At 39.9% G+C, this 27909-nt stretch overlaps 2 protein-coding genes and 1 long non-coding RNA gene across 3 annotated transcripts; 2 read left to right on the top strand and 1 right to left on the bottom strand.

Moving 5' to 3' along the window:
• Positions 1–117: 117 nt before the first annotated feature.
• tlcd2 (TLC domain containing 2) lies at positions 118–16901 on the top strand. Its single transcript, XM_037267828.1, has 4 exons — positions 118–683; positions 776–858; positions 4558–4640; positions 13980–16901. Exons 1-4 carry the CDS (start codon positions 505–507, stop codon positions 14358–14360), a joined length of 726 nt encoding a protein of 241 aa, XP_037123723.1. The 5' UTR covers positions 118–504; the 3' UTR covers positions 14361–16901.
• A 659-nt stretch (positions 16902–17560) lies between these two features.
• On the top strand, positions 17561–27504 carry si:dkey-54n8.4 (coiled-coil domain-containing protein 92). Its single transcript, XM_037267827.1, has 5 exons — positions 17561–17858; positions 17936–18132; positions 18443–18653; positions 22128–22175; positions 24058–27504. Exons 3-5 carry the CDS (start codon positions 18521–18523, stop codon positions 24765–24767), a joined length of 891 nt encoding a protein of 296 aa, XP_037123722.1. The 5' UTR covers positions 17561–17858; positions 17936–18132; positions 18443–18520; the 3' UTR covers positions 24768–27504.
• LOC119132497 lies at positions 22607–24414 on the bottom strand. The gene is made up of 2 exons (XR_005099890.1): positions 24303–24414; positions 22607–24197 (listed from the first exon to the last, which is right to left on the bottom strand). It is a non-coding gene; the product is annotated as an uncharacterized LOC119132497 (long non-coding RNA).
• Positions 27505–27909: the final 405 nt, after the last annotated feature.

Genomic DNA, 27909 nt, shown 5'->3' on the forward strand with positions numbered 1-27909 from the left:
GTAGAGTTTATGAAAGCCTGAAACTGTATTTTATGGGGTTACCTGAATGCGGCACAAGAACGCATGCTCGTGGCCGCGCCCCCTTGTAGTAGGGCGGGGAGGAGCAGGCTGTTTGACAAGAAGTTACTCAAGCAACGTCCGAGATTTTACAATCGGGCCTGTTTCACAACTGTGAACAGGTCGATACGCCTTTGCGGTCAATTTATCCCTGCCAGGGTGGTGGCCTGAGAACACGGACCTTTATCTAGGGCACAAGGCACCTCCAGTCCACGCGTGCCGCGATAACCCCCCCACCCTCTTTCACGTAATTTCAGCACGTTTTCCGCTTCTGGACGAGCAACCGCTCAAAACAAAACAGCTTTTCGGGGTTTCACAAGTGTGTGTGAGCGTGACTTGACGGGCATGTGACTTTGAGGAGCTTCTCTAACAAGACCTCGGCGGCCAGAGCCACAGTAAGTGTAATTGGCCGTCCACCCATCGCGCTCTTTACGCGTTTTTGGGGCCATGGAGCTGAGCTCGACGCTTCTCACCATCGGGGGATCCTACGGATTCTTTCGCTCTATCAACACCGGAGTTGCCCGACTACCTGTGCCGGAAGCTGCCCGCAGAAATGCGCTTAAATGGAACAACATTTCCACGTCCTTCGTGCACAGCCTCGTCACCGCCATATGGGCAGTGCTTTGGTAATGAGGCTCACTTTCTAATCAGCGATTTGATCAGATTTAGTAAAAAAAAAAAAAGAAATGTTAAGACATCTCAACTTTTTGTTTTCCAGCTTTTTTGTGCAACCAGAGATGGCTGAAGATTTGATCGAAACACACTCCGTGTTTTCTCACGCACTGGTGTCTTTTTCAATTGGTGAGTAATTAAACACCGCGGACACACACTAAACGAGTTGGGCGTGTGGCTGTCTGAGACACCTCGTTGATGATGCAATTCCACCCTGGGTGTGCCCTCACTATTTACAGTATTCATATAAGGGCAACATGGCAAACCTGTCATGTTCCTCCATGGTGTGTGCACATAGCAAACATAAAACACATCAGTTATATTCTCAAATGAACTTAAATATAAATCTATTTAGCACAGTGGTTGAGTCCACATCATACTTCTGAGGTTGCAGACCTTCCTGTTAGCATGTTCACTCCATGCATGAGTGGTTTTATCTTGAGACCCGGGATTTACCCCACATTTCAAAAACACGCATGTCAGGTTCATTGAAGACTCTAAATTCTCTGGTGTAATCTCCAGCTCACCCACGACCCTAATAAGGATGAGCAGTATTGTGGCTTCACGCTTTTCTATCTAGCCACAGGTTGCGTTAAATATTAAATTCTAAATGTGATTGAGTATTATTGTAAAAAAAAAAAGTGTTTGTGCGTGTCGGCTTTATTTGGGGGTGAAATTTTATGTACAGTTTTTGATTGGCTACAATGTAATTCATGATCAATTAAATTTTTGAATTGCCACAAAACCAGTTGCAGGAGGTCAGCCACTGATAAACAAAATAGCTTCAGAAGCACACGTATTGCGCAATAGGGCTGCCTGTTTTGGCAGTATTGTGTGGTGAGCTGTGAGCATAACATGCATGTTTTTGGAGTGTGGGAGGAAGCCGGAGTGTCTGGAGAAAACCCACACAAGTACCAGGAGAACATACATGAGCAGCTTGGATTGGAACTCAGAAAGAACTTCCGTCAGATGTCATCACAACAACACGATGTAAAAGAACACTATAACTAACTAAGCATAAAACTACAATATAGTAAATAACAACTATCCACCCAAAATGGAGAGCATTAAAATTTGACCAAATGAACAAAATCCAAGCACAAACAAATCTATTTCGGCGACCATGCTGTTTCCTTTACATAACAAACAACTTTGGATGTTTTGTAATGATTCTTTTTTTTTTTTTTTTTTTTTTATATACATGTTTTTTTGTGTCTGGAAAAGGGCTATCTCTTGAACTTGACTTTCTCCCATGCAAAATACCCTCAATTAAAATTAACTCATAAAATTATGCAGTAGTTACCTCCCAGCAAAAAAGTTCCGCATTTGAAACTATTTGTTCAATCCCATCTGTGGTGGTGTTGTTGAATTGTTTTTCCTTAAACAAACAACAACCTGCCACACCTGTGTCCATATGCGTGTCCATAGTCTTATAATAGCATCTGTTGCTATTTTCCGATAAATCCTTCAACAGTTTAAGACCTGCCTTCGCCCCCTCAACTACAGCTTGGCCGCTTGCCATACAGCTAGGGCTCCCCCAAGAATTCCCAGGATGCTTAGCATTCCGAAAAGAAGCCCAGCCCTGGAAACTGGCCGAGTGAAGTGCGTTGCTGAGAAGTGAGCTTCAATGGAGGGCATTATGACTGTGGCACCACACGTCACCCCCTCTCACTTGTGTGATGTCACAGAGCAAGAAGTCACTGATTTGGAAAGGGCTGTGGTGTGATTCCGAGGTTATGCTCGTTTTTCGAGAGGAGTTAGCCCCAACATGTGTTTGTGGTACATCACGCTCCCCTTGTTATGGCATTTCATCCATAGTTCATAGCGTAGTGAGTGACGACCTTGTTTAGGGTCTCTGCCACCATCTCCAGAACAAATCTAGTTAGTGTTACTGTTAATGCGCCCTTTGTTCTCTCCATGGCTGTGCTTGTAACAGATAATCATATTAAACAAAATGCAGCCACAAGGCAGACATACAGGATTCATAGTTTAACCTGTCATGTTTGCACTTGTCAATCACAGAACACATTTACCATTCTTTGTTCCTAATTCCTACAGTATTTCCTACTCCTAAAAAATAAATCGTCCATATCCATGTAACTGTACTGGAGAATAAAGAGTTGAATTTGAAGATGATGATTATGATGACTGACAGTGTGTCCAAGGTAGCTGTTTTCTGTAAACTAAATAGTTCAGGATTCTGTTAGACCTCAAGGGGGGGAAAAAAAGCCCCATCTAAGACCTTTTTTCAGCCAATTGCTTCAGTCATGGTTTGGATGGAAGTCAGTGGAAACTGTCTGACTCCTGTGCTGATGATGCACAGAAACATTCGTCTGGAATCGCGTTTAGACACCCTTTTAATTTTCCCTCTACTGGGATGTTGCAGACTCGTGGTAAACTCATTAAAATATTTACTTTCCTTACAGTACAATAGTATCATGAGAAATATTGACATTGGTTGATATTTTCTATAATTTAAGAAACATGGACAGCAGAATGCACAGTTAGCATGTTTGTCCCACAGTTCTGAGGTTCTGAATTCGAATCTCAGCCCCACCCTTTCTCCTCAGCCATGACACCCCGATGAGGACAAGTTCTAGAGAAAGTGGATGAAGGGATGGATGATGTCATTTTAAATACGTGGGTAGTATGTAACTGCACCAGGATGGATTGACCAACTGGGTGAAATGCCAATTTCAATAAACAGTTGATCATTAACAGGAATTTAGATTCTCTTGTGCCATTACAAACAGTCAATCAGTTGATCGCTGTAGATTTCAGCACAGCGTTTGAGTCATGGATACGGTTCACATAGTGAATCAGGGTTTGTCACGTCGTTTTATGTGGGGGAGGAATGTCAACACGTAGGTCAAACACTCTCACATTCTCTCGCAACTATGACATATATGTATACGGTACGTGTCATGGCAGAAAGTGTGTATTGCGAAAGATGATGCTGTTCATGGAATGAATCTCAAACATCTTTAAAAAAAAGTTACTGATATTCAAAAAAAATCTATCCGTCACAGATAGAATTAAATCTGTGAGTCATGCTCACACCATATTTCATGGTTGTATAATTAACAAATAAAAAAAAGAAGTAAATCATTAATTTGCCATCAAATTTTCTTTCGCTCTCTTTTTAATATTAATAATTTGGGGCATCAAAACAGCAAACAATATTAGAATCATACATTTATTTTCTCTGCTTTTTTATCAGAAACCTGTGTTTTTGGAAAAAAGGAAGTAAAAAAGTAGAAACACATGGCTGGCAATTCTGCTTTGAAAACGCTGGAAGTGATATGTTTTTTTTATGTCAACAATACGACACTATGTCTGTATATTTTATGAATGGACTACTCTAGGTACTATTTCCTGTTTTTCTGTGACGTACATTTTTTAGGTAAGACCTATAAAACCTTCATAGCAGTTCAAGGTGAGAATAAAGCGAAATGGTGTCACGTTTCCAACACAATGGGCTCAATTCTTGCCTCATCAAATCTACCTCGCTCACCCACACACCACCCCCTTCATCTTCACCACTCCATTATTTTTACAGCATTCTCAAAAGCTGTCACCATGGATACGGCGAATGGCGGTGAGGGGGTTGGTCGGTGGATATGAATAGCTCTGTTCTCCAAGACGCATCTTGGTTGCCATCATGGTTGCCATGGAAGCAGGGTCCCCCTGGATTGCCTTGATATCCCCGTCACGCTTGTTCTGACAGAGAATTTGTTGCGCTTTTATCAATGAACAAATTGCCCCCCCCTCCAAAAAAAAAAAAAAAGAATTCCATTCACGTTGGCTAAATTTTTTCTCTCCCAACAGGTTACTTCATCTATGACCTCTTCGACATGGTGAGATACCAGACGTTAAGTCAGTTCTGGGAGCTCGCCTTGCATCATATCGTTGTAAGTCTTCAAACACAATAAGCTCTTAAGCTCTGTTTTAAATTGGGTTGCATGAAAGGTCAACTTAAGGTTCGTAAAGAGCGCAGTCTAGTTATACAAAACCAAATAATAAATAAAACACAGAAGTAATTGTACCAAAGCTCCAGTAGGCCCATCAGAAGCGCGGAAGAGGCACAGACAAAATACCCATCTTTCTTGTCTTGTTACACAAAGAACCAGTGAGGGAGGAACAAAGCGGCAATCATTGTGAAATCTAACAACCCCCCCCAGGCACTCTATGCCTTGACAAAGTCAAACTCTGTCCTTTGCCAACACTTCGTTGATGTCATGAACAGGTTGGATCAAATCGTCATTCTCCTGTCATGTTGAAAATGAGGAAATTACTAATAAAATGACCTTGTGCCAACTCACTTGGAATTTATACCCGTAATAATTTATAATGTCAAGTTATCGACATCAGTTGTAAATTGACACCACTGAGCTGTCTATCTATTCATCTATTTATTAAGATATCATCACTGACTAACGATGGCAAAGAAGAAAAGAAAAAAGATGACCTTTGAACTAGAAATGTTACGTTATGGCGCTAGAAAAGAATTACACATGTCTAAACCAATGACTAATTGGATTTGTCCTCTCGCCAAGTACAAAAATATACTGACCATTACTCACACTGAGGTCATAGATGATCAGTCTGTCTGTTTTAATCACATACTTTGCACGTCCCTGTAAAATTAGGGGCAACCTATTTCTGGCCCCAAAATAACTAAATATCACTTTTCCTAACAAATTGTAAGAAAAAGCATTGTAGAATGGCTTTCAGGAGTGACTGTGTTATGGCCCCATAGCTCTCAAATAGCAATAAAATGCAGTCAAATGGTAAAAGAAGTCCATGGATTTTTTATATTTTTTAATACATTTGAGCATTTGTCCTGGATTGCTAAACCAGGAATTAACCACTCTCACCACATGGTGTCTTGCAAATGCTCAAGACAAAACGGCAACTATCAGGACCCAAACACAGTGTTAAAACAACTGCTATATTTCAACTCCAATTTCTCAATTTCAAAGACCGTGACATTATAATCCTCATTAACAATTTAACAACTAAGGTGCATAGTGCAGCATTCATTCAATATTATGTGATAATATGATGATTTTTGTACAGCTGTAACCTTAACACTAACCCACAGAGGACTCTCACAGGATATCTCTTATGCATGTGCATTTTCGTTGGCTGTCCAAACTCAACTTGACTGAACAAATATTGGAGCTCCTCCGGTTTAGTTAGCTCTCTGATGTTGATTATGTGCTACTGCATCACAATAGCTGGAGGAGAAGATAGCCTAAAAGTTAAAGCTGGTTAAAGGTGATTTTATAGAATGACAACCGGGAGCAAATGTGTATAACAGTTAGGGGGCGGGGCATCTGAATGAAAGCGGAGTCTCAACCCTTCATGGCTCTGGCGACAATCTGCAGCCAGCTGGCACAACCAAAGCCGCAATTCATGGCCTTGCAGAAGGGGAAGGAAAGAAATGGAATAAGCAATCGTCTTTTAACCCAACACTGAGACGGTGCTGAAGCCAGTTACCACAAGTCTTTCCGAATAGTGCTCTTTAAAAACATTTTCATTAAGGCCTGCAATTAGAAGATTTTAATTTTTTTTTACTGCTAGGGATACGAATTACCAACCACTTCTGCTTAATATGCTCAGGTCTGCCAGTGAGGTGTTTGCATGGGTCTTTGCATTAGAGGTGTCAAAATTAATGGATTACTCAACCACTAACTGATTATCAAATCAATCACCTCCACATTGGATTTCAATAATCGTTTAGAGATGTTTTCTAAATGAAGATTGTCCAAATCTTATGAACGGTAATCAGGGAGAACATTTTAATACATTTTATTGCAAATAAATTGTATCCGATTCTTCGAATAATGGATGAAGTAATCTATAAAATAGTCAATTCTAAAAATATTCAATAGTGACAGGATTAAAAACTACTCCTAGGAAATAGTGTCTTCACATCTCAGTGCCAGATACTGTGCGTCATCGCTCGCTGTCTTGTGGAGTCCACACTTTGGTGGTTAAAAGTCATGTGGCTGGGCAACAGTTTTTACTGTCCACGTGAGCAACTAACATGTGAGTTTGTCACAGTCAGATGCTCTTTGTCTCTGTTTGAACTCTGTTGGCCTCGAGAAATTTGTGTCACCCCGCTTTTATTAACCAAAATTAAATTTTCTTGCAAAGTACACACTCCTCAGGCAGATCGGGGTGTGAGCAGTTACTTTTTGGGTTGTTTGAGGGCCAATACTCGACACAATACTCTACATGATCTCCACACAGGATGGCTGGTGCAGAGATTTAAACCCAGAACTGATACACTGACTGCATCAAACATCACACTACGTACCGTTATTTGAGTCCACTTTTTATTCTTTTTTTTTGTCTTTTTAGAATCATACTTTTTCCTTCTTTAGTCATGTTTTTTTCCTTTTCTTCCAATTTGTTTTTGACATAATGTTAGGGTGGTGTTCACTCTAACTTATTTTGCAAGAACCACACGGGAGACAAGTAAGTCCTTTTAGACACCTGCAGGTGGAGAGTCCATTCGTCGCTGTGCGTACAGCGATGATCGAATGAGGTCTGACCCAGGCCTCTTGCAGGAGCGTTTTTATTGAGAGAAACAGAGTGGGGGTGAGAGTGGACAGGATGGGGTTGAAGCCCCTGGCCTGCTGATCAAAGCATAGCAGGGGGTCTTTTACGACGTTGTGTAAACAAAGCAACTTTGATTGCTTCCTCTGCAGCTAGTCAATCAGTTCAAAAGATCTTAGCACTTTGTTCTACTACTTTTGTTAAGACAGGACAAGCTAGGTTCATTTTTACAGGTTACATTCCAACATGATCATACGATCAAGATAATCTGTAAACCCTAACACATACTTCCTCCAGTTGTGGCAGGTTCATCAGGTGGCAACCACAAATAGGAGAACGACATGTCTCTTTTTTCCAGTTCTAAAAGTGGATATTACCATGAACTATCAATCTCCACGTTCAAAAATAGTATACAGGGGAACCTCCAATGCCTGATGCAATCTATGACAGGACACTGATCAACTACTGAATTTGTTTCAATATATGTACTATTCAAATGTGGCGATGAAACCAAACAATGTTTTTTACATATTTGAATGCTTAGAAGTTATACAAGTGCGGAAATAAGGCTATATAATGCATGCAGTTTGTTGGCTAAAACAGTATTGTATGCTTAGCAAGTTAGCATATTCAATGAAGTTGCTAGTGGTTTGTCCTTGCTTGCTATCTCAAGGAATGTACATAATAACAGGTGTTTTTTACACAAGCTCATGTATTTAGATAAGCCTGGTATCTTTTTATGGCGCCCTCCTTGCACGTAACAGATCAACTATTTGCCTTGCTAACGGTGAGCTCCTGACATTTTCACCCTCCAGCATTAGAGTACGTCTTAACACATAGTGAGGCACAAAGAACGAATATTTCACAAACTGAGGGAGGGAATGAGGACATTTTTGTGTGGTAAACAATGTGATGAATGTGTATTTCTCAGCCATCTCATCCCTTTAGTGCGGAACCTCCTGGGTCCCCTCACTCATGTTTTTGTGTTTTCACCCAGACAAGAGAAGAGACATCTGGTTGTCCACTTGAACCTCGGGCCCCCTTTTGAAACAAGCACACCCAACACCAAACCTTCAGCTTCCTCAGTGGCGTTCCACAAATGCGTGCACCCACTTCAAACATTTCTGTTGTAATCCTACTCCCTCTTTTACCCATAATGCTCTCTGCCCCCATATCCTTGTATTGCTGCAAAACATCGTATACCATCCCCCCACGTTCTCCCATGGGTATGATTCAGAATAGAACCAATGAAAGACACTCGTCAGACATTTGCATTTGGAAAGTCAATTGGAATACAAGTAGACAGAATTGAGTGTGCACATTGGGTTTCGCTTCGCAGGACCAAGCAAGACAGTCTTGTTTGTCTGTAAGAGGCTGAGGACAGGTCACACGGTTCAACACGTGTGTGCCATGCATACCAATGAGGCTGCAGACAGGGAAAGCCAACCATCAATTTATTCAATAAATTAGGAGGTATTTGTTTACAGTTGACGTATGAGCGGTTTGTGGATGCAATTATTCACTTGAAGCTATGCTGACAGGCAAGGTGAAGCAACCGCACCCTGATTCATGGCTCACATAATTTCATATAAGCTAGAAAGAACGGTGTGCTTCACTGAGTGCTATTCTTTTAATGTCCTGTATTTATTATAAGTATTGGCTCTCTACATTAATTGAGAACATTTGCTCAACAATCTAATTAGGATGAAATGTGGAAATACGCTGGATGATCTTGTCGACTCATTCTTACGAATTCCATCCAAATATGCCCGTGACTGTAACGTGACCTGCCGTCAGGCGACAGCGGTTAACTCAAGTCGCATGATAGTGGTCACGGACACCACCACCCGCTGTCCTTGAGATGGATGCATGTCTTTTGAAACATTGAACCCAGCCTAGCTTAATCATTACTGTTTCTAAGGAGAGGCTGTATTGTTGCTATCCCTCTATTGAGCTTCCTCTTTGTTTCCTCTCAGTCTTTCTTTTCCCCTAATGACCACTCAAGGAACCAAGCAAGCACAGACTGGTCCCCACGAGATCGCTTTTGCTTTTGATCGTTATCTGTGAGCCAACTGTATAGCTGCCGAGTCATCAAACAAGAATGCGCCACAATAGACTCAGCGCAGATCTAACTTTATGTATGACTGTACGTGGTAATGTTCAGCTCGAGTGTGTGGTGTGACATATAAAACAACTGTAGTCCATAAAAGAGTATGGAACTAAAGAGTAACAGCTGTTAAACTTCACGCACCTGTCCTGCCAGTCATGGTGTAAACAGTTTTGAAATTATTTGCTCTTTTCTTTTTTTAAATCACAAAAAAAAAAATCTGCCTTTTTGAACAGGTTAGTGTGAATCTTTAATATCCGCTGTAAAGTGAGCTTGCAAAAAATCCTGAAATGCGCAAATAACACAATTGTACCTGGAAAGTCTTCCGATGATTTGTGCGCGTGATGTGCCTTTTTTATTATCTTCCTTATCAGGCTGGGTGTATCCTATCCGGTCTTATCTTTTAATGCTGAGGGTCGCAAACGCTCCTATTATCTTAATTTGTACCTGTGATGATTTGTTTTCTGGAGTTACATCTTCATGCCTCCCACACGGGTCTTCTCATCCTGTGTGTATGACTTGCATCACTTCATTGCTACTAATATTACCTCCATGACGAAGGAAACACAAGGCAGGCCTGTGGTGCTTTGTCAAGAGAACATTTAATTTAGCCCATTGGGAGAAAATGCTTTGATTGCAATGGTTCCAGTATGTAGTTAAAAAGATCCCATTCAAATTAACTTTTGTGCTAACATTGTGTCAAAAGTGCAAGAAAAAATACACTCAGTTCCCCGTTTGAATGAATGAATAAATAAATCAATCAAATATTTTACTAACATTAACATACTACAACAGAGGATAAGGACAACCCGAAATACAAAAATTCAAAATAAGACAAAATACTGTACAAAAAGCTATACACAAAACAAACCACAATCCTTGCACCAAAATCAACTTACCGTCTTTTCCGGACTATAAGGCGCACCGGACTATAAGGCGCACCTTCAATGAATGGCCCATTTTAAAACTTTGTCCTTATATAAGGCGCACCGGACTATAAGGCGCACCATTAATGCATCATGTCAGATTTTTAATCCAAATCAAATCATTCTCCATTTTATCTTTTTTATTTCAACTTCAGACGCAACAAATTACTTTATAATCACAAAATAATGATCCATAGTATTTTTGATTAATGATTCATAGTCTTCAGCGGGCCACTTATGATTTATTTTATGACACAATGCTTCGGGCCAGTTTAAATTTAGGAATTTGGTCCATATATAAGGCGCACTGGACTATAAGGCGCACTGTAGGCTTTTGAGAAAATTTTAGGTTTTTAGGTGCGCCTTATAGTCCGGAAAATACGGTACATGGTGTAAGTAGGAAGCTAAAGTTTTACACCAATAGTTGTCTAGATTGGGCTGATTCAGCTTAATACCTTCACACGGAAAATCCCAGCCTATTAAAATGTGTTGTTCTTGGAGATGACAGATGCTTAAGAATTGAAGGTCTCCACAATGTTAGCTCTAACTCTTGCAATCCCTTGGGTAGATAAAATTGATACAGAATACAAACGTATCAATGTTTTGAGGACTCGTGCTTGATTGTAGAGAGCGGGAATTGCAGAGTAACTCCCACTGATGTGCTTTGTTGACTTTTGTGGATTCTTGTATCCAACAACCTTTTCTAAGAAAATGGAAACTTGGAAACAACTGCACATTTTCCTCATTCTACTTCTGTTTAGTTGTGTGTTTGAAAGCCCAGGTGCCCTAAAACATTTGTCTGGCTCTGCACTGCAGTTTCTTTCCTCTCTGGCTCTTAATTTATCCCCTCGGTGGTGTGATATAACACGTGCCACATGAGATTTCCAGTTGATGCTTAAGTATTCCAAATGTCCGACAGTTTCCAGGAGCTGTTTGAGAATTACTGGGATTCCCCTTCTGTCAGGGCTGCCAGCAGCAGTATCGAAATTGGCCTCTTTGCTCCATAAATGGCTTCCATGAAGCCCTCATTCAAGCTGACAGAGAATTTTGATGCATTTATATTTTTCTCACAACTTTGCACTTTTCTCCCCTTTCTAGTCTTTTTATGGTCATGAGTTGATCATAATGAGATTCCTCACCTCTTCCACAATGCAATGGCCTGATAGTCACTGTTTAACCACCAAGATAGGAAAGGGGGGATTGTGATTGGCTGTTGACAATATGCACAAACACCATAAAGTAAGGATAACCGTCACCAAGCTAGAAACCGTTTGTTAAATCCCTTGTATTGAAACAAAAATCTGACATTTATTTTTCCTTTTTAGTCTTGTGTTGTAGCCTCTGGTAGAATTCTCATTTGTTTTGTTGACTAACTCCAGTTAACATTACTCATGAAAGCATTCGAAGGGAGGACACACCCTTCTTCCAATGGACGTACTTGTGGTGGCCTTATTTTGGCCACACCCATTTGTCCAATGAGACAACACTATTGCAGTATAAAAGGGACGCCGAACAGTAAAAAGCTGCCAAGTTGTTAATGCTACCTCTGCAGTACTTCCTGCCACAGGAGGTGAATACAAAGCCAGACATGTGCCGGTGTCCTTCAATGTTTTTGTTATAAAACGACCACCTCGTCAATTTGCCTTTTGTTTAGTGCTCGGCAGTTTTGCTCTTCAGCTTTTGGTTGTGACCCCGCTGTGCACTCTGTTGTCGTAAATGCATTCTTTTGTCACCATTGTCATCTATTGCAGAGACTCGAAAGCTTGGATGTGTACCGTTCAGGAACAGAAGTCATTTTGGAATGATTTTAATTTCAGAAATGAGGTCACCACTCATTGACTGCTAGTTGCAAGTTTCTATTATTAAATGTTAGTTGTCATGTTTGTATGTGTTTTTATAAATGGGCCACCAATACGTGCTTTTTTTTCCAGTTCTAGTTTTCATCCAAATAGCAATGTTGTGTAGATGTGACAACAAATCTTTAGTGATTTATTTCCTGCAATAAGACAAGTTATAAAATAGAAGAAATAAAAATATTAATTTTCCTATAATTTTTGAAGAAAAAATATCTTTTTTTAAATTACGGGTGTAAATGTATGCCTGCAGATGAGCATGGTTGAGCATCAAGTTAATATTTTCACTATGTTTTGCCATATATCGATCGATGTGTAGAAAATAAAAATATAAACCATTTGGAATTAGACTAGATATAAATGTAAGTTGCTGCAAGACATTCACAAACCAAAACATTTATTTCTCCTCATAATGAACGTCAATAGACTTAAAGGCGTAAGTGATAGACAAGGCGCAAACGTTGGTGTGCAGTTAAGCACACTGAATCGGGTGCCTCGATTTACACTCAGGCTAAAGAAATAATCAGAGTGAGTAGTCAGTTAATCTGTCATCTCGTGGTTGAAGGTGTTGGTTAAAGCTGCCCTGCCCTAAAAGATACACAGTGTTCTATTTTCAAGACCCAAAAGTGAACCCTGTCTCATACAGACACAAAAAAAACATCCATAAATCTATTTTTGAATGACTGACATGAATATTTATGTGCATGAAGTTGCAAAGATTTGCTGACAAAAGTATCTGTAAATGGCAATCAGTCCATGGTTAAATAGACCAGACCGTCTTTAAATTGAGACAGTTCAGCACTTTACTCCTCTTTCTAGGAGTAGCCCTTTTTTTTTTTTTTTTTTTTTTATAAATACACATGATTTATTCAGGGTCACTTGCTGATTTTTTTTTTTCTTTTTTTTTTTTTACCTGTTTGACCCCAACTTATCACTGTTTATTCACTTGTGTCAAAGAGTTTGAATGGTTAGTGGGCGGGCTCAAACATCGGATGTTATGGTTGTAAAAGCACGTGTGTCACACGTCATGAAGGGCCATTGCTTGGGTTTCCGATGCTGCCGCCTTGTGGGGACTGAGTGTTAGTTGTTATTCAACAGAATTTTATAAGAGCTGCTTACCAAAGGTGTGTGTTGACCTTTGCTCTAAATCCTGTCACTCACTGCAATGTTTCGATATTGTCTTCAGTGCATGTTGATGCATTTTAATGCACTTTGTTTATAAATAAAACCCACAGGTGGCTCTCATGTAAGTGTAAGATTAAATGTTCATTAAAATCAATACACGTATTGCATTTCTGCCAATGAAACTGTAGCATAAATGGATAGACCACTGATACCCTATAAATGCAACCCTGACATCATCACAATCTACCTTAACAACACAAAAAAACATAAAAACACTCACTGTAAATCTAAATTGCAGAGAAATTATGGACATATATGATGCAACATTAGAGTTGTGTCCTTTATCATTTAAGGAAAGTAATTGTTAATGTGGCCAGTGGAATAATGATGTGGTTACCTTAATGTGAATGTGGTTATTTTATTATTCCTAACTTATGTTGTAATGTGATTAAAAAATGCGCATATTAGCCAATTAAATTAGCCAGACGAATAATAAGACGAGCCCTAGTTATGGCAGCTTAGTTGCAAAGATCCTCTGTTCTTCATAATCGAATCAACATAAACTTAGTTATGGACTGCAACATGAAATGAATTAAAATCATAAGTCAAAACAGCACTGTATTTTTTTCAATTTCTGCTTTGGCATAACATGGTTCCCTCCTGTGTGTCTAGGTGATCACTTGTTTCGGCCTATCTGTGATGACGTACCGCTACATTGGTTTTGCTGTGGTGGCTCTGTTGGTTGAGGTCAACTCGGTGTTCCTCCATCTCAGGCAGATCCTGCGCATGGCCAACCATGCCGCCAGCACCGTCTACCGGGTCAACAGCATGATCAACCTGGGCACCTACGTGGTGTTCCGCATCAACACCCTGGCCTGGATGACCCGTTGGCTGGTGCTTAACAGAGACAAAGTGCCTCTTATGGCTTACACGTTGGGCAGTGTGGGCATGGCCATCATGACGGTCATGAACATCATTCTGTTTTACCGCCTGCTCAGGAGTGACTTCCTACAGAGCAGCACTCGGGAAGCCAAGAAAGAGAAGGAAACATAGGGAGAATTCCTTTGGTGTTTGATTTGGTACATTTCTTCTCCTCTTTGTTGTTGTTATTCAGCTTCCCTACATTTCTCCACTCTTCCACGTACTAAAATTACACTTACCGCATCACTGCAGGGACCCGCTTTGGGTTTTCCCAAATGTAGCTTATGATGAGTGAAGCCCACAAGCACCTCCATTTGAAGCAACACTTCATGGCGTTATTGTATATCATCGTTTATATGACGTATGGGTGTGGGCTTGTTCACCATTGAATGAATTAATCAACCAAATCTAATCTTTATTTAAACTAGTTATGCAAAGGTGATGTATTTTTTTGTTTTTAGCTTAACATCAAGCCTGCTACCTCAGAAAGGTTTTAACACTTGTTTGCCTCTTTCAGTACAAGCATTGTTAATCATTGTCAAATGTGGCATAATAAATCCCCATAATATGATAAGGGTGAAGCATGGATGATTATATTTGGCCCATGCACAGAAACTGAAAATATTCAGAGAAGTGTCAATAGAATCCCATAAACGGCCCCGGTTGGAATTCAGCAGCCAAATGTCACCACCATGTCAGCAAACAGGGAACCTGTGAAATAGTCAAAAATAAACCTACTGGTGCGAAGTACCAGTCTTATAATGGCCTGTAGATGACCGCACACTCGGCAATCACCTCAATGACCTTAGGGAGACCCGCCCCCCTAAAAAAATGGTTCTCAGGTGTCTTAATAAAAGGTTGGTAATATTCCTACATTATAGAAAACGGGAGATAAAAGAACTACGGCACATTTAATATTCACATGTCACACTTTTTGACATCTGGTTATGGAGTGCACTTCTGTCTCATGCCAATGCATTTATTTTTTACCATGCTAACCAGAATATAAGCTAGAGACAAAATGTGGAGCTACTCTGTGCTGCCAATTTAGCGAATTCTAATCTAGCCCGTTTTTGTGGGGTTATACGAAAGTAATACGACTTTGCCTCCAGACTGCGTTTGCGCAAAGCCAGCACTGGTTAATTGACACATGGTTTCATTTCAAGGCATGCTCGATGCCAGAAACTAAAATATTTCAATACAAACTATCAAATTCAAATTTACCCTTTAAAAAGAGGAGAGGTGACTTCCCTTTGCGAATCCTTAGTGTTTGTAGAACTGTTTGATTACTTCTGTTAATTGAAGAGTTAAATGCCAAGTTTAGAGGATCATTTTGGAATAAAAACGTTTTTTAGCAGTGGCGAAGGACTGAACTCTGCCTGCCAGTCTGACTAATTGGCACAACCCAAAAAGCTTTATAATTACATGTACCACAAAATGACGACAAAGCACTTAAAACGGGAAGATGACCAAACATCAACACCATGCAGCTAACACACAGGTGTCAAACTCCAGTCCTCGGGGGTCGCATTCCTGCATGTTTTCGAAGTGTTCCTGCAGGAGCCTGATAATGATCCTGATTAATTGAATCGGGTGTGTTTAAATGAGGGAAACTTAGAGAATATGACCTCCAAGGACTGGAGTTTGTCAATAATGAACCCATGTAACACCAACAACAGTATTCAAGTTCACTCATTCAACACAACCAAACCACCTTCACATGACAGTCATCAAATCATCAGTCATACGTAATCTGCTTTGGCCTGAGAACAGAAGCAGCAAATTTAATTGTATTTTTGGTTTTGGGGTTAAATTGTGGATATTTGTAATTTATTTGTTCTTAAAGAAAACTTCCGTTACAAATTAGCCGATTGCTTAAAGCATTTGAAACTAGCAATCGTACTTGTGTTTATGTTGCCTCATAGCAACTTTTTTTTTTTTTTAATCAATCTATGTGTTGCTGTTAAAGGACGAGTCCATCTATGTATGTGCGAACCCACTGCCACAGAAGGACTAGAAAACCGAAGCTGCTCTTGACTTGCAGTTGTCCACGTGAATGGAAACGCTATACAGTGTTTATCACAGCAGCCTTATATAAAGATCAATATACTGTTATTTGATTAAAAAAAACAAAAACGTTTTTAGTACACTTACTAGGCAGTGGACTGTACCTCTTTCGACCAGTGTAATGTAATTGCCATTTTTGTGTCTGTGAGTCTGATTGCACCCTCATTGTGATGTATTGATGATTGGCAGCCAAATTGAGATACATTATTTAAAGTTGTTGAAGTTTTGGCAACATCAACATTGTGAGAATATATGATCATTTAAGACGATTTCCATGCATCTTTTCCAACATGCATAATGACTTGGTTGAAATTATATTTTCAATACTGTATTTAGTTAATAAAAATTGTTTTATTATCTAAATATCATGAATATGATGTGAAAAAATAATGACACCTCAACCTTTTTTAGGGGTGACTACAGTGACATGCATGAGGGATCTCATGAATTACAAAGCACAAGATACCAGTCTATCCGCTAGCAACCTAGCTCTGCTCAGTGTAAATATTACTTACTTCTTCTGGCACAGATTATTTTGTATCTCACACTCCCAATTTATGTTTATAAAAAACATGATTTCGTGTTACAATAAAGAGAATCATTCTAGATTGTTTTCCTTATCTTCTTATGTACTGTAAATAATGAGGCAGGTGCTGCAATTCGTATTATATCCACAAGGGGGAAATGCAGTGTCACAATCAACGTGTAATTTTCATCCTTGGCACATACACGGAGGTTTACTACCCACACCAAAACAAAACTGCACACTATAAAATGTGCAGGTGTTTGGACAAACCATTAGTAATATTACTAGGGTTAAATAATATTTACGAAGGATCAGCATCAGGTGGATTGTTGAGTTTTTTTTCCTGAAACGTCATAGCTGTAAATTACAACGCAGTGTGTTCCACAAGCTTTTATAGTTTAAATTTAAAAACTAAAATGAGGATATGTCAAAATTTGATGTGCTGGAAAAAAGGGCACTTAAAGTAATCTCAGATTTAAATATATAACTGACCAGTATTATTTCAGTACTCATTTTAATGCATTGTTATTAGGTGTGGAGTAATACTTTGGTAGTGTAAAATATGTGCCTTGGTTAAATCACAATTAGGAAGTATGTTTTGTGTGCCCCCCATGTGATAGCTTGGCGTGTTTGGATCTCTCCAATCAGCTGCTACGTCGCCTCCGTGGTCCGATGTCTGTTCTCGCGTGATCTCATCACGGAGTCCAATTGTCGCCCCTCCTTCTACCCCCCCCGCAGCAGCGCGCATCATCCATCCATCCCCAGCAGTTTGACGCCTCACACCGGGGGCGTCAGAAGGATGTTGCGCATGTTAACGCTGGGTGCCACGGTGCTCGATAGAAACGAAGCAGTCGCCGTGTTGGAGGGGGAGCCATGTTTGGTTATTATGTACAGCCGCAATTGAGCACTGTCGACACTTTGAGACTGCTTCATGTTCACTGGAGCCGCATGAAGAATGCAGCTTGCAAAATCGACGCTGGAGAGCAGCATATTTATGTGCCTTGGCGGTCTATTGTCTTGAATACTTTACATTAAAGGTAAGTTTAAAAAAGAAACACCCAGTTATGATTTTTCTGTCCAGCTGAATCCAGTGTTAATTTCTTTTCCTCCTTAGGGCAGAACCTCAATAAGAACTTCTGTGGTGATGACGTCTTTGAAAGCCCTTCTGGAGCTCCACAGGGTTGCACATCCATAAAATGTGCGTCCCATTGAGAATTGCAAAGGAGTGGAAAACCGCAGGATTTCGGAAATATTCCAAATTGGAAACTTTCCATGACAATGATGGAAATTAATGGGGATTAACTTGAAATTGTGAGTAAAATAAGAAACGCAATTTGGTCTTGTCATAGACAGCTTTCATGCAAAATTGGTTGCTCTCCTTGCCCGTACGAGAGGGCATTCGAGCGGCAACATATATAAAGTAGTCTCGTATTTCAAAAAATTTACCAAGCGACGGCTTGTAACTCTTATCATATAAGATACCACTGCACTTGCATGAAATCTGTTTTTTTTAATTCTCATTTCTCAGCGTTATATGTTTCAGTTTCCTCTTAAGAGCCAACGTTCAATTTTGTAAATTTCTTTTGTTTCCCATACATTCCCCACAACTTCCCATGGAAAGCTTCCAACTTTCAAACCTAGTCCCATCTCAGTGACCCCCACCTTGGACCCTCACCTACCCACGAGTGCAAAGCCAGCCATGGCTGAAGATAGCAAAGTGGCCCGGCAGTTGGAGAGCGTGGAGAGGAGCGTGGTGTTCCTCAGACAGGAGCACCTCACTTTGCTCCACGGGCTTCACAAGGAGATTCTTGCCCTGCAGAGACGATGCACGGGTAAGTGGCTTATTAAAAATGGATGCATCAAATTATGATTCAGCTTTTTCTTTTTAAGCGGTGGTGGGAAGCACTTCATTACTGTACTTCACTAGATTTTCTTTCACAACGTACTTTGCTTGAGTATTTTTTTCTGATGAATTTGTACTTTTATTACCTACTGTGGAAAGCAAATGCCTGTACAATCTACTCCTCACTTTATTAAAATCTGCTTGTTATTTTTTTCAACCTTCATGGATGAAGTCAGAATGTAAAAAAGGTGTTCATAATGTTTGTACTTTTTTACTTTTACTTAGGCACAGCAGTTGAATCAGTACTACTTTTACTTTCATTTTTTTATGCGTGCCACCTTTGACGTATTAATTTTCATTGCCTGATTTGCAATTGGCTTCTCCATTTTGATAGTATTATTTACAAAGTAAACCATATGGTATTTTCTAGTGACGAGAGCACCAAACATTGTCCAACATCCAATCTCTAATTAATTTGCAGATAACTATTAGTGTAATGACAGATATACATCTATCCATTCATATATCCATAAATTCTACAGTTGTGGCAAATGCTTACTACCCGCTGTAGGCCAGGATCATAACTGTCCTTTTGACATAAATCAATGTCAGACAATGACAACACGGTGATGTCACTCTGCAATTCCCGGAGATGACATCATTATGGCTTACCGGGTATGGATCTATGCAGTTCATTTGATCAAATCCAGCTAACACCAACACTAACTTTACTACCACTTCAATAATTTATTGTCTTTGCTTCATCCAAACAGTCACTCCTTTATCCACATTAACTACCATAAGTGCGTCTTAGTTCGTAACCATATACAGCATATGGCAGATTTTTCCAAACCAAACACAGCATGATCAGAAAAATGATCATATTTTGCAATTATGGACTTTTTTCAGCAGTAACATGAGACAGAAGGGCTATTTTACAGCAAATAAAACATCCTGCAATGTGAGACACATAGAGCTAATGTTTCCGTGGGACACGACACTTGAAGAACGGACTAGATCTTGAAGAATTTGAAACAATAATCGTTTGTGGTCTTTGCTTCAACGAGTGCTTTCTGCCAGCTTCCTAAAGGGCACTATGAGGGTGATCTGAATCCCGCTGTATTAGAGTGTAGGAATGTTGGCTCGCTCTTCTGGCAGAGGCACGTACCTCTATGTCCCTGAAAACACAATTCATTGGTGTCTCATTGTCATGATATAGAGAGCTTTTGCCGATGTTGGCAAGCTCGAGTACAGTAAAGTTCAGTTTGTTCCTGTAAGAGTTATAAAGCTCTGAACAGTATGAAAGAAGCTCAGATGGCTCGAAAAATGAATAACTACCTGATTTGCGCCTTTAACTGCGTTTGCATCAAAATGTAGAAGGTTAAACAGCCGTTTTTTTCCTCAGGGGCGCCTCCATTTGAGCCACACCTCCAACTACCAATCCCAATCTCCATACATTGATCCACCACTTGGAACACCACTTACATGCTGAACTACTACTGTCTGATGGCAGTTAGTAATCTCCATAATATCCCTCATTCCTTCTGTCTCACGTCCCATATTCTTCCCTTTTCCTTTTCCAGCTGCATGGTCATGTATGTGAGCCTACTGTGATGCTATTAGAGGAGCAAAGCAGTGAAGCCGATTGTCGACGTCTTCTATATACAGTATAGGCTACAAAACAAACTGGTGAATAACTAGTTTTGAAATCAGCGACTAGTAAAAACTGTTCAAATGTTTAAAAAAAAAAAGAATAGTAAGCAATATCTTTATTTTTGTAAAAGTGAAGATCATTTGTAATTTTAGTAATGACACAAAGTCGATGCAAAATTTGTCTTCGCGGGCCACATAAAATGATATGGCGAGCCGTATCTGGCCCCCGGGCCTTGAGTTTGACACCTATGAGTTAAAGCTTTTGTATGATGCAACCACAACAATAAACATTAGATTAAGTTCATAACTCTCAAACTGAGTATTATTATATTAGTAATAGCAAGATTGTTGATACAGCAGCAGGATTGGATTGTGCAGGTACGCCTGATGTTGCCACCTACCATGTGTTAAAATAGCAATTTAGTCTGTTTCTTGGGCCTTGAAATGGGGCACAGCAGTCATTTAGAATAACTAGATAATTAAAGCTGCATGAGGCATGCCGTCAAACACCAATGAAAATCTTCTGAAAAGACAGCTAAATCACACACTTGCAGAATAATGTGCTGCTTGACTCCATCCATAATCCTCAAAGGCACAGAGCATTAGTCAGAGTATTTGGTGAGCATCAGATATAATCCACCCAAAGGGTCCCAGATGTTTACAGGATGAAATAAGGATGAGCTGGCCAAAAAGGTCAGTGACAGTCATGCTTTTAATCCAAAAATCTATGTTCTATTTAGCTTTGTAGTTTAACACTCCAATTTACAAATCAGACTGATTTGACCGGTTGGGCTGCACAATGAATCCAATTTGAATTGTAATCACAATTTCAGCAGACATGATTATAATTACCTGATTTTACTAATACTAGTATTTCTGCCGCATATCTTATCAAGCATTTTCTCAACCAGTAAGTCAGCTAACCACCAGAGGGCAAGCACGTGATTGAGGCTTCATTAAGCTGCCGAAATAACAAGTGAGAGAAAAGGATGTTTTGTTGGCTGGTCTTGTGATAGTAAAGAAGATCATAGCATATATATTCAGTCAGTCCTTGGTAAATTGGAATTTACTCAGTCAACTTATTTTTTATTTTATGAATTGTTAATTTGTTTTAAAGTTTTTTGCTGCATTGAAAAGTATTGCAATAAAAATCCAGATATTTTCCCTAATATGATCAGTAATTGTGATCATCATTTTGGCCATAATCATGTATCCCTAGTGGACAGCGTAAACATTCAATATACAGTGTTCCTGAATTGACTATGAAATGGCACACTGTATATTTGGACACCTTGTCAATTTCTTTTCCACAAAGAGTGCAAGCATAGAAAATAGTAAATGTCAATGCCTTTGTAAAAAGGATTTGAACAAACTACAATTGAACCTGGCTGAATTTGCTTTTAATTACATTGCTTTGTGTCACTCGCCTTCTGTCAATAAACATTGTGCACAGACAGTAAGAGTGCATAGGCAGCCATTTTTCTTTAAGTACTACATATTGATTTCAGAGAGAGCAATACTCATAAAGCTGCAGCACGCTGTATTTCTGACAGCAGTGAAGACAGTTTTGACAAAGTAATGTAACTTGACCAGTCATTCTTTAATGCAAAGTCTCAAATTTAGCTTCATTAATTATGTATGAACACATGGAAATGTAGTTTGCAATAGCATCCAGCATTGGTTCATTTATTAAGAAATTATTAAAGCTTCTTGAAATGTCACTGTGAGTTTGATGAGATCTTTTGGCTCAAACTTGACAACCCAAAATAATTACTGTATTTCTTAAACCTGTATCTTTTCTGCTTTTCAGAGTTAACCAATGATCTGAAAGTGAAACCTCTGGGTCGAAGCCAAATAGGTACGTTGAAAGATAAATGTAATCCCTCATAGTACATTTATTACAGTATGGTAACCTACATCTCTTTGAGATCTCCGTTTCGTCCATATCCAAGCACAACCCCTAATGCAGTATCAGCAACACGCCTAAATCCTTGCCTCTTCCCCATCCCCCAGGGACTCTCTCTCTCTCTCTCTCTCTCTCTCTCTCTCTCTCTCTCTCTCTCTCTCTCTCTCTCTCTCTCTCTCTCTCTCTCTCTCTCACTCTCTCTCTCTCTCTCTCTCTCTCTCTCTCTCTCTCTCTCTCTCTCTCTCTCTCTCTCTCTCTCTCTCTCACCCTCTCCCTCTTGCTCTCTTTCCTTCTCCGACACTTTCCTCACAAACCTTCCTTTCTTTTCACATAGCCTGTAAATGCTTTAATAGGAGCTGACCCAATAATCTGAAATGAAAAGAGCAAATGCGTAGCGGCTTTATTAGGGCAGTGGGGATAACAAAAACTCTTGCAAAGACACACTGTCCTGGAACACAATATGCTGTCCCTGCTGGATGTTTTTATTGTAGCCTCAATTTAGAGATGTGCACCATTTTGTCACAGTGAGCGAAAGACAGAGGAGTCAATAAGCGGGCAGCGCCCGTGTAGCTGCATTACGCAGCCATTAGCGCCATCTCTTTTTCCAAGGCAGGTTATGTGCCTATCCATCAAAAGAGTGCTTTCTCCTCCCACCCAGGAAAATTGATCCGTCCTCTTTTTTTCCCCTCAGCTATCATCTCCCCTTGTGGTCCCATGGGAGGTGTCTGTTTACAGCAGACAGCGCGAGGAAGCAGAAGTAGGCAGTGAGAGCTCGTGAGATGCAAAGAAAGGGGAGGTAGCGAGCGATTAAAAGGAAGCAAAAAGGCGGCAGACGGGATGGAGGGGAGAAGAGTTCAGGGTGATATGAAGATCACATTATGAACTCTCAAGTATTATGTACAAGCTCAACCTGGGTGTGGTGATGATGGGCGACAGCAAACCTGAGATTCAATGTTTGAGGAGCTTTCCTGGAATACAGAAGAGAGAGTCTATGTCCAGGAATATCAGGAGTATCATACTAAATCACATTAAGAGTGCATCCATTCTCTTTTTTTCTCTTATATTTACGTCTTATCCAGGTTGTGTATTTTTGCTTGAGGAATGACCAGTTGTCTCCCCACCCTTGGGATTCTCCCCTACAAAGATACTGACCTATTTCTGCCGTTGAGGCATGAGCACTAGCCTCAAAGGATGTAATCCCCTCCTTTGACCAGCTTTGCTCAGTCAGCCTGGAGGCCCAGTTCTGACTCCGCTTTTTACGTGCACCGCCCTCCTTTGCCTCTGAGGGTTTGACAGCAATGAAAGGTGCAAAGGTTGTATACAGAGCAAGCAAGTAAAAATAATATAGTGTTGTCAGCTTTAAAATTGTGTGGAGAGGACGCTGCAGGCACTGTGTCTCTCGAGACAATATGTATCAGATCCAACTGAATGAACTTTTCGTATACACTGCTTGAGTCCAACTATGTTTTATTTTTAGGTATTGGTGCCAGGTAAGCATAAATTATCGAGTGGTCATACACATTATTGCCCCATGTCTACATATATCAACAACATACAGTGGTTCCTTGAGATGAGTTTAATTCATTCCGCAACCATTCTGCAAAATTTACTTGTATCTCAAATAATTGTTTCCAGTTGAAATGAATGGAAATGCCAATGGTGTGTTCCAGCATCCACCAATACATAAGAATCAATACGATATGATAAAATGAAATAATTAAACACAACACTTGAGTTCACTGTCACCATTCAGTGCTCCAATCGGACATTTTTGCCCGCAAGTCAAAGCAAAATGAATTAACAATTCGACATGACTCTTTTGTCTTTGTGTTAGAAATACAAGAGGAAGAGGAACTGTTGGAGATTCGCTGCAGGGATGTAGAAGACCGTGTGTGTGAGCAGGAATGCACCATAGGAGAAATTCGTAAGGAGCTGAGTCACAAAGGCGCGTTGGTGGGAGCCCTTCGAGCTAATCTGAAAGAAAAAGAGCGCCACTTCCTGGAGGAGCTCAAACGACGCAGCCACTGCTCCACCATCTTGAACACGGAGCTGCAGAAACAGACAGAGGCGGCGGCGTACCTTTCCTTCCAGCTGCACGCTGCCAAGCAGAAGCTGCATCACCAGCGACTGCAGCAGAGGCATGCGCTCCTGACCAGAGCATCCGGTCAGGGTGCTCAGCACGGCACCGAACACATCTCCCCCCAGCAATTGCTCCCGGGAGCCTCCAACTCCTCTCCTGTGGTCAAACCCAAACGCAAGAGCACAAGAGCTTCCTCACGAATGGAGCGCGCCCGGGAATGTGTGCCCATGGAGAAAGTGACGGGCCCCGCGGAGCCCGCAGCCATGCCGGACCCCGCCCTCTTTCTTCATCCCTGGAGGCTCCAAGTGCGCTCCAAGCAAATGCTAACACAGAGACCACCTCTGCTTGGTGTGGAACTGGGGGATGAGGAGGAAGTGGCTCAAAAAGGAGTAGTGGTGCCTGAAAAAGATGTACTGATGTCTGCAACCGCAGCGCCCCCTGCTGCTGAGGCACAGGCAGATTAGCAAAGGACTGATCTTTTTCGTTTCTGTCAACACTTTTGTCATTCTGCACCTTGACTAAATTACACTGCAGACCAGGGGTGGGCAAACTATGGCCTGGGGGCCACATATGGCCTGTCACGTTCTTCAGTCCATTTACATTGTAAAGACTCCTTGTCATATTGGATATCACATTAATGTCACATAATTAAAGAATGGGTTGTAAAATTTCTTGTAAATAATAAAATATGTAACATATTAGTAACATATTTTTATTCATTTATTAGAGGATTTTAATATATTCATAGTTAAACATTCAAAACAAAATATATGAAATATGTAACATATTAGTAACATATTTTTATTAATTTATTAGATGATTTTAATATATTCATAGTTAAACAATCATGCTTTTATTATATCCATTCATCCTTTTAATTTCTCATTATAATTTCAACCCCCCTTTTTTTTTTCACCTCATCTCCAAATGACCTGAGCCATGTATCTGTTCAATATCAACCGTGTCCCCTGAGATCAAAAGTTTGCCCACCTCTGCTGGAGACCATTTTTAATGTTATGGACTACAACACTGTACAAAACTCAGTACGTGTCACTTTAAGTCAGTCTTTGAATCGACTAGAATGATGTGTTTACATGGGTGTCGCTTGTGTACTGTGGGGCCTTAAGAGCAACAGCCATGTTGGGTGAACGACGAGCTTTTTTTGTTTGGTTACGACCAACTGTAACCTTTCAAGGTGAACCATAAATCAGCCCCTCACTGTGTTTGTGTGACATCAAGACGAGAGCCACAGATGAAACTGTCTGTTTGTGTCTGTGTGAGTCCATCCATCTATGGATGATCGCAGATCAACAGAAATGTTGAACTTGTCTTAATTTCATACAACTATATCTGTAGTAATTGTTCTGTATTTAAATTGGGAGATAGTGGCTAAATATCTGTGAGGAATGGTACTTACTATTTATACGGTCCTCACACAAAAATACATTAAGACCAAACGGTCCATTCTTTAATGACTCAATTAAACTCACTCTAGACGGTTGTTACATTTTGACAAGTGTAATTTGTCAGGCAGGAAATGTTTGAATTAAGGAATACACTGTGCATTTTAATCGAAATTTTATGAGACTGAATTAGAAATACGAAACGTTTTTTTTTAACCGATTCCTCTTAAATGTGTTTTTTTAAACTGTGTGCTTGATACATGAATTGCTTTGTATAAACAGTTGCCCAGTTGTTATTCAACCCTGAATCACTCATCACATTCTGTGTTCCAAACAAAAACACTAGAGGCAACTAATCAGCTCGAGAAACTTCCTTTTATTTACATCTCAGGAAAAACGGACCAATAAGAACGTGACTGCTGGTTAAGTGAGGGCTTTTTTTAAGTTGGTGGTGTGGTTGTAACATTTTCAAAGTGTATAGTACTAACTCAAAAATACTGTAGCAGTATCAACATGTGCAGGGAGATTGTCAGTAAAGACACGAGCTTTGCACAGAATTTTATTAGTTATGCAAGAATAAGAAGAAATCCCTATGTATAAAAATGAGCGAGCTGAATACAATAAGCAAACTATGAATATTTCTTCTGTCAGTATTTTTTTTTTCTGTTTTACATTCAGAGCTCCATTATAATGGCTGCCTTTTCAAACAGCAAACCATGTGTTTTATTTTCTATGAAAGAATCTAATGAAGTTTATAGTTTCACATTTTTCCCTCTTTGTAATTAATGTGACTGGGTCCTGCTTTTAAAAACTATTTTTTTGTGATGAGAAGTGTGATGCTTAACTCATCAGACATCAGATATAAAATTTGAATATTTTGTTTTGTCTTCAGTAGAGCAATGTATTCCTATATTTATATATAATCTATAGGTTGTGACAGCTGTTTTACAGACTATGTAGTATGTTCATATTTAATTACTATTGTCTCCATTCGCTTCATGCTTAATGCCTCATTGTTTGACTTTTGTAAGATTCTGTTGATCTGATAAACAGACTGACCATGGGAGGACTGATAATGTGCTGCATGAGTGGCGGCAATAAACATATGGGCATGGGTTTATGCCACACATGACGGTCAGGATAGAATGCCAGCTAAAACCCTTGTCCCAAATGGTAAGCCATCATAGCAAAACTGGGTGCACTATTCTGGTTCATTTGTCTTTCTTACAACTTGGTACAATTTTGCTCTACAGGTTGATATTAAATTAAGACTGTTAAACTCAGAGTATCTAAAACAAAACATCAGGTAGATTAAGCTCTTTATCCATCTAGTTGGAGCTTGTTGTAGCACTTCAGTAGAGTAGGTCCTATTCAGGATTTATACATATTCAGCTTTAACATACTTGTTTTGCGTCTGTGCTTCAGAGTGAGTCACAGGAATGAGCCAAAGCGAGCTTACCGAAGCGAGTGCCCTTATAATTAATTATTTTCATTATTCTTATTTTAAATCATTAATCCTCAATTTGCTGCAATATATCTTCACTTCCCCCAGCCAGAGAAAGTGTCTTCCATCTTTTTATTCAGTGTGGAGTTATTAGAACAATTTCAGTCAATGCTTAGCGGCACCATCCAGCTCCTGCCGGTGATGCACTATTTGATGTGTGCTCAATACCATCAACCACAAAGGAGGAGTTCCTCCTAATGTTGTCCATGTCCTAGGGTGAACTGACACCTGCATCAGTCTTGTAGGATGCACTGTAAAAATAAAATAATAAATAAAAAACGAGACCTTCCAGTCTGTTTGTTTTGAATGATTTATAATGCACTTGCTGGTTAGTTTGTGTGAGGCCATCTAATGAGATCCAATAGAAAAGATGAATTGCAAATTGCATATCACTAATATCGGCATAATAAAATGGTAGATGTGTTCAATTATCATGGAGAGTTAATTGGTGCATGATTACCTAAGTAAGCATCCAATAAGTGTTACCTGAAAGTACTTTGCATGTTTCACTCATCAGTAACATAATTAATTACATACGTAGAGCAACCATCAAAGTGTACTTTTAGCATGTTGCTATCTTTGTTAGAAGTGCCCCTGGAGCAAGAACATTGTATTCATACAGTATTTGATACAAAGAAAGCAGTACTGAATGAAAACCTAAATATTTGTCCTTCAGATTGTGATAAGAACAACCTCTCA

The sequence above is a fragment of the Syngnathus acus genome, chromosome 13 (assembly GCF_901709675.1).
Source record: "Syngnathus acus chromosome 13, fSynAcu1.2, whole genome shotgun sequence".
Taxonomy (NCBI): domain Eukaryota; kingdom Metazoa; phylum Chordata; class Actinopteri; order Syngnathiformes; family Syngnathidae; genus Syngnathus; species Syngnathus acus.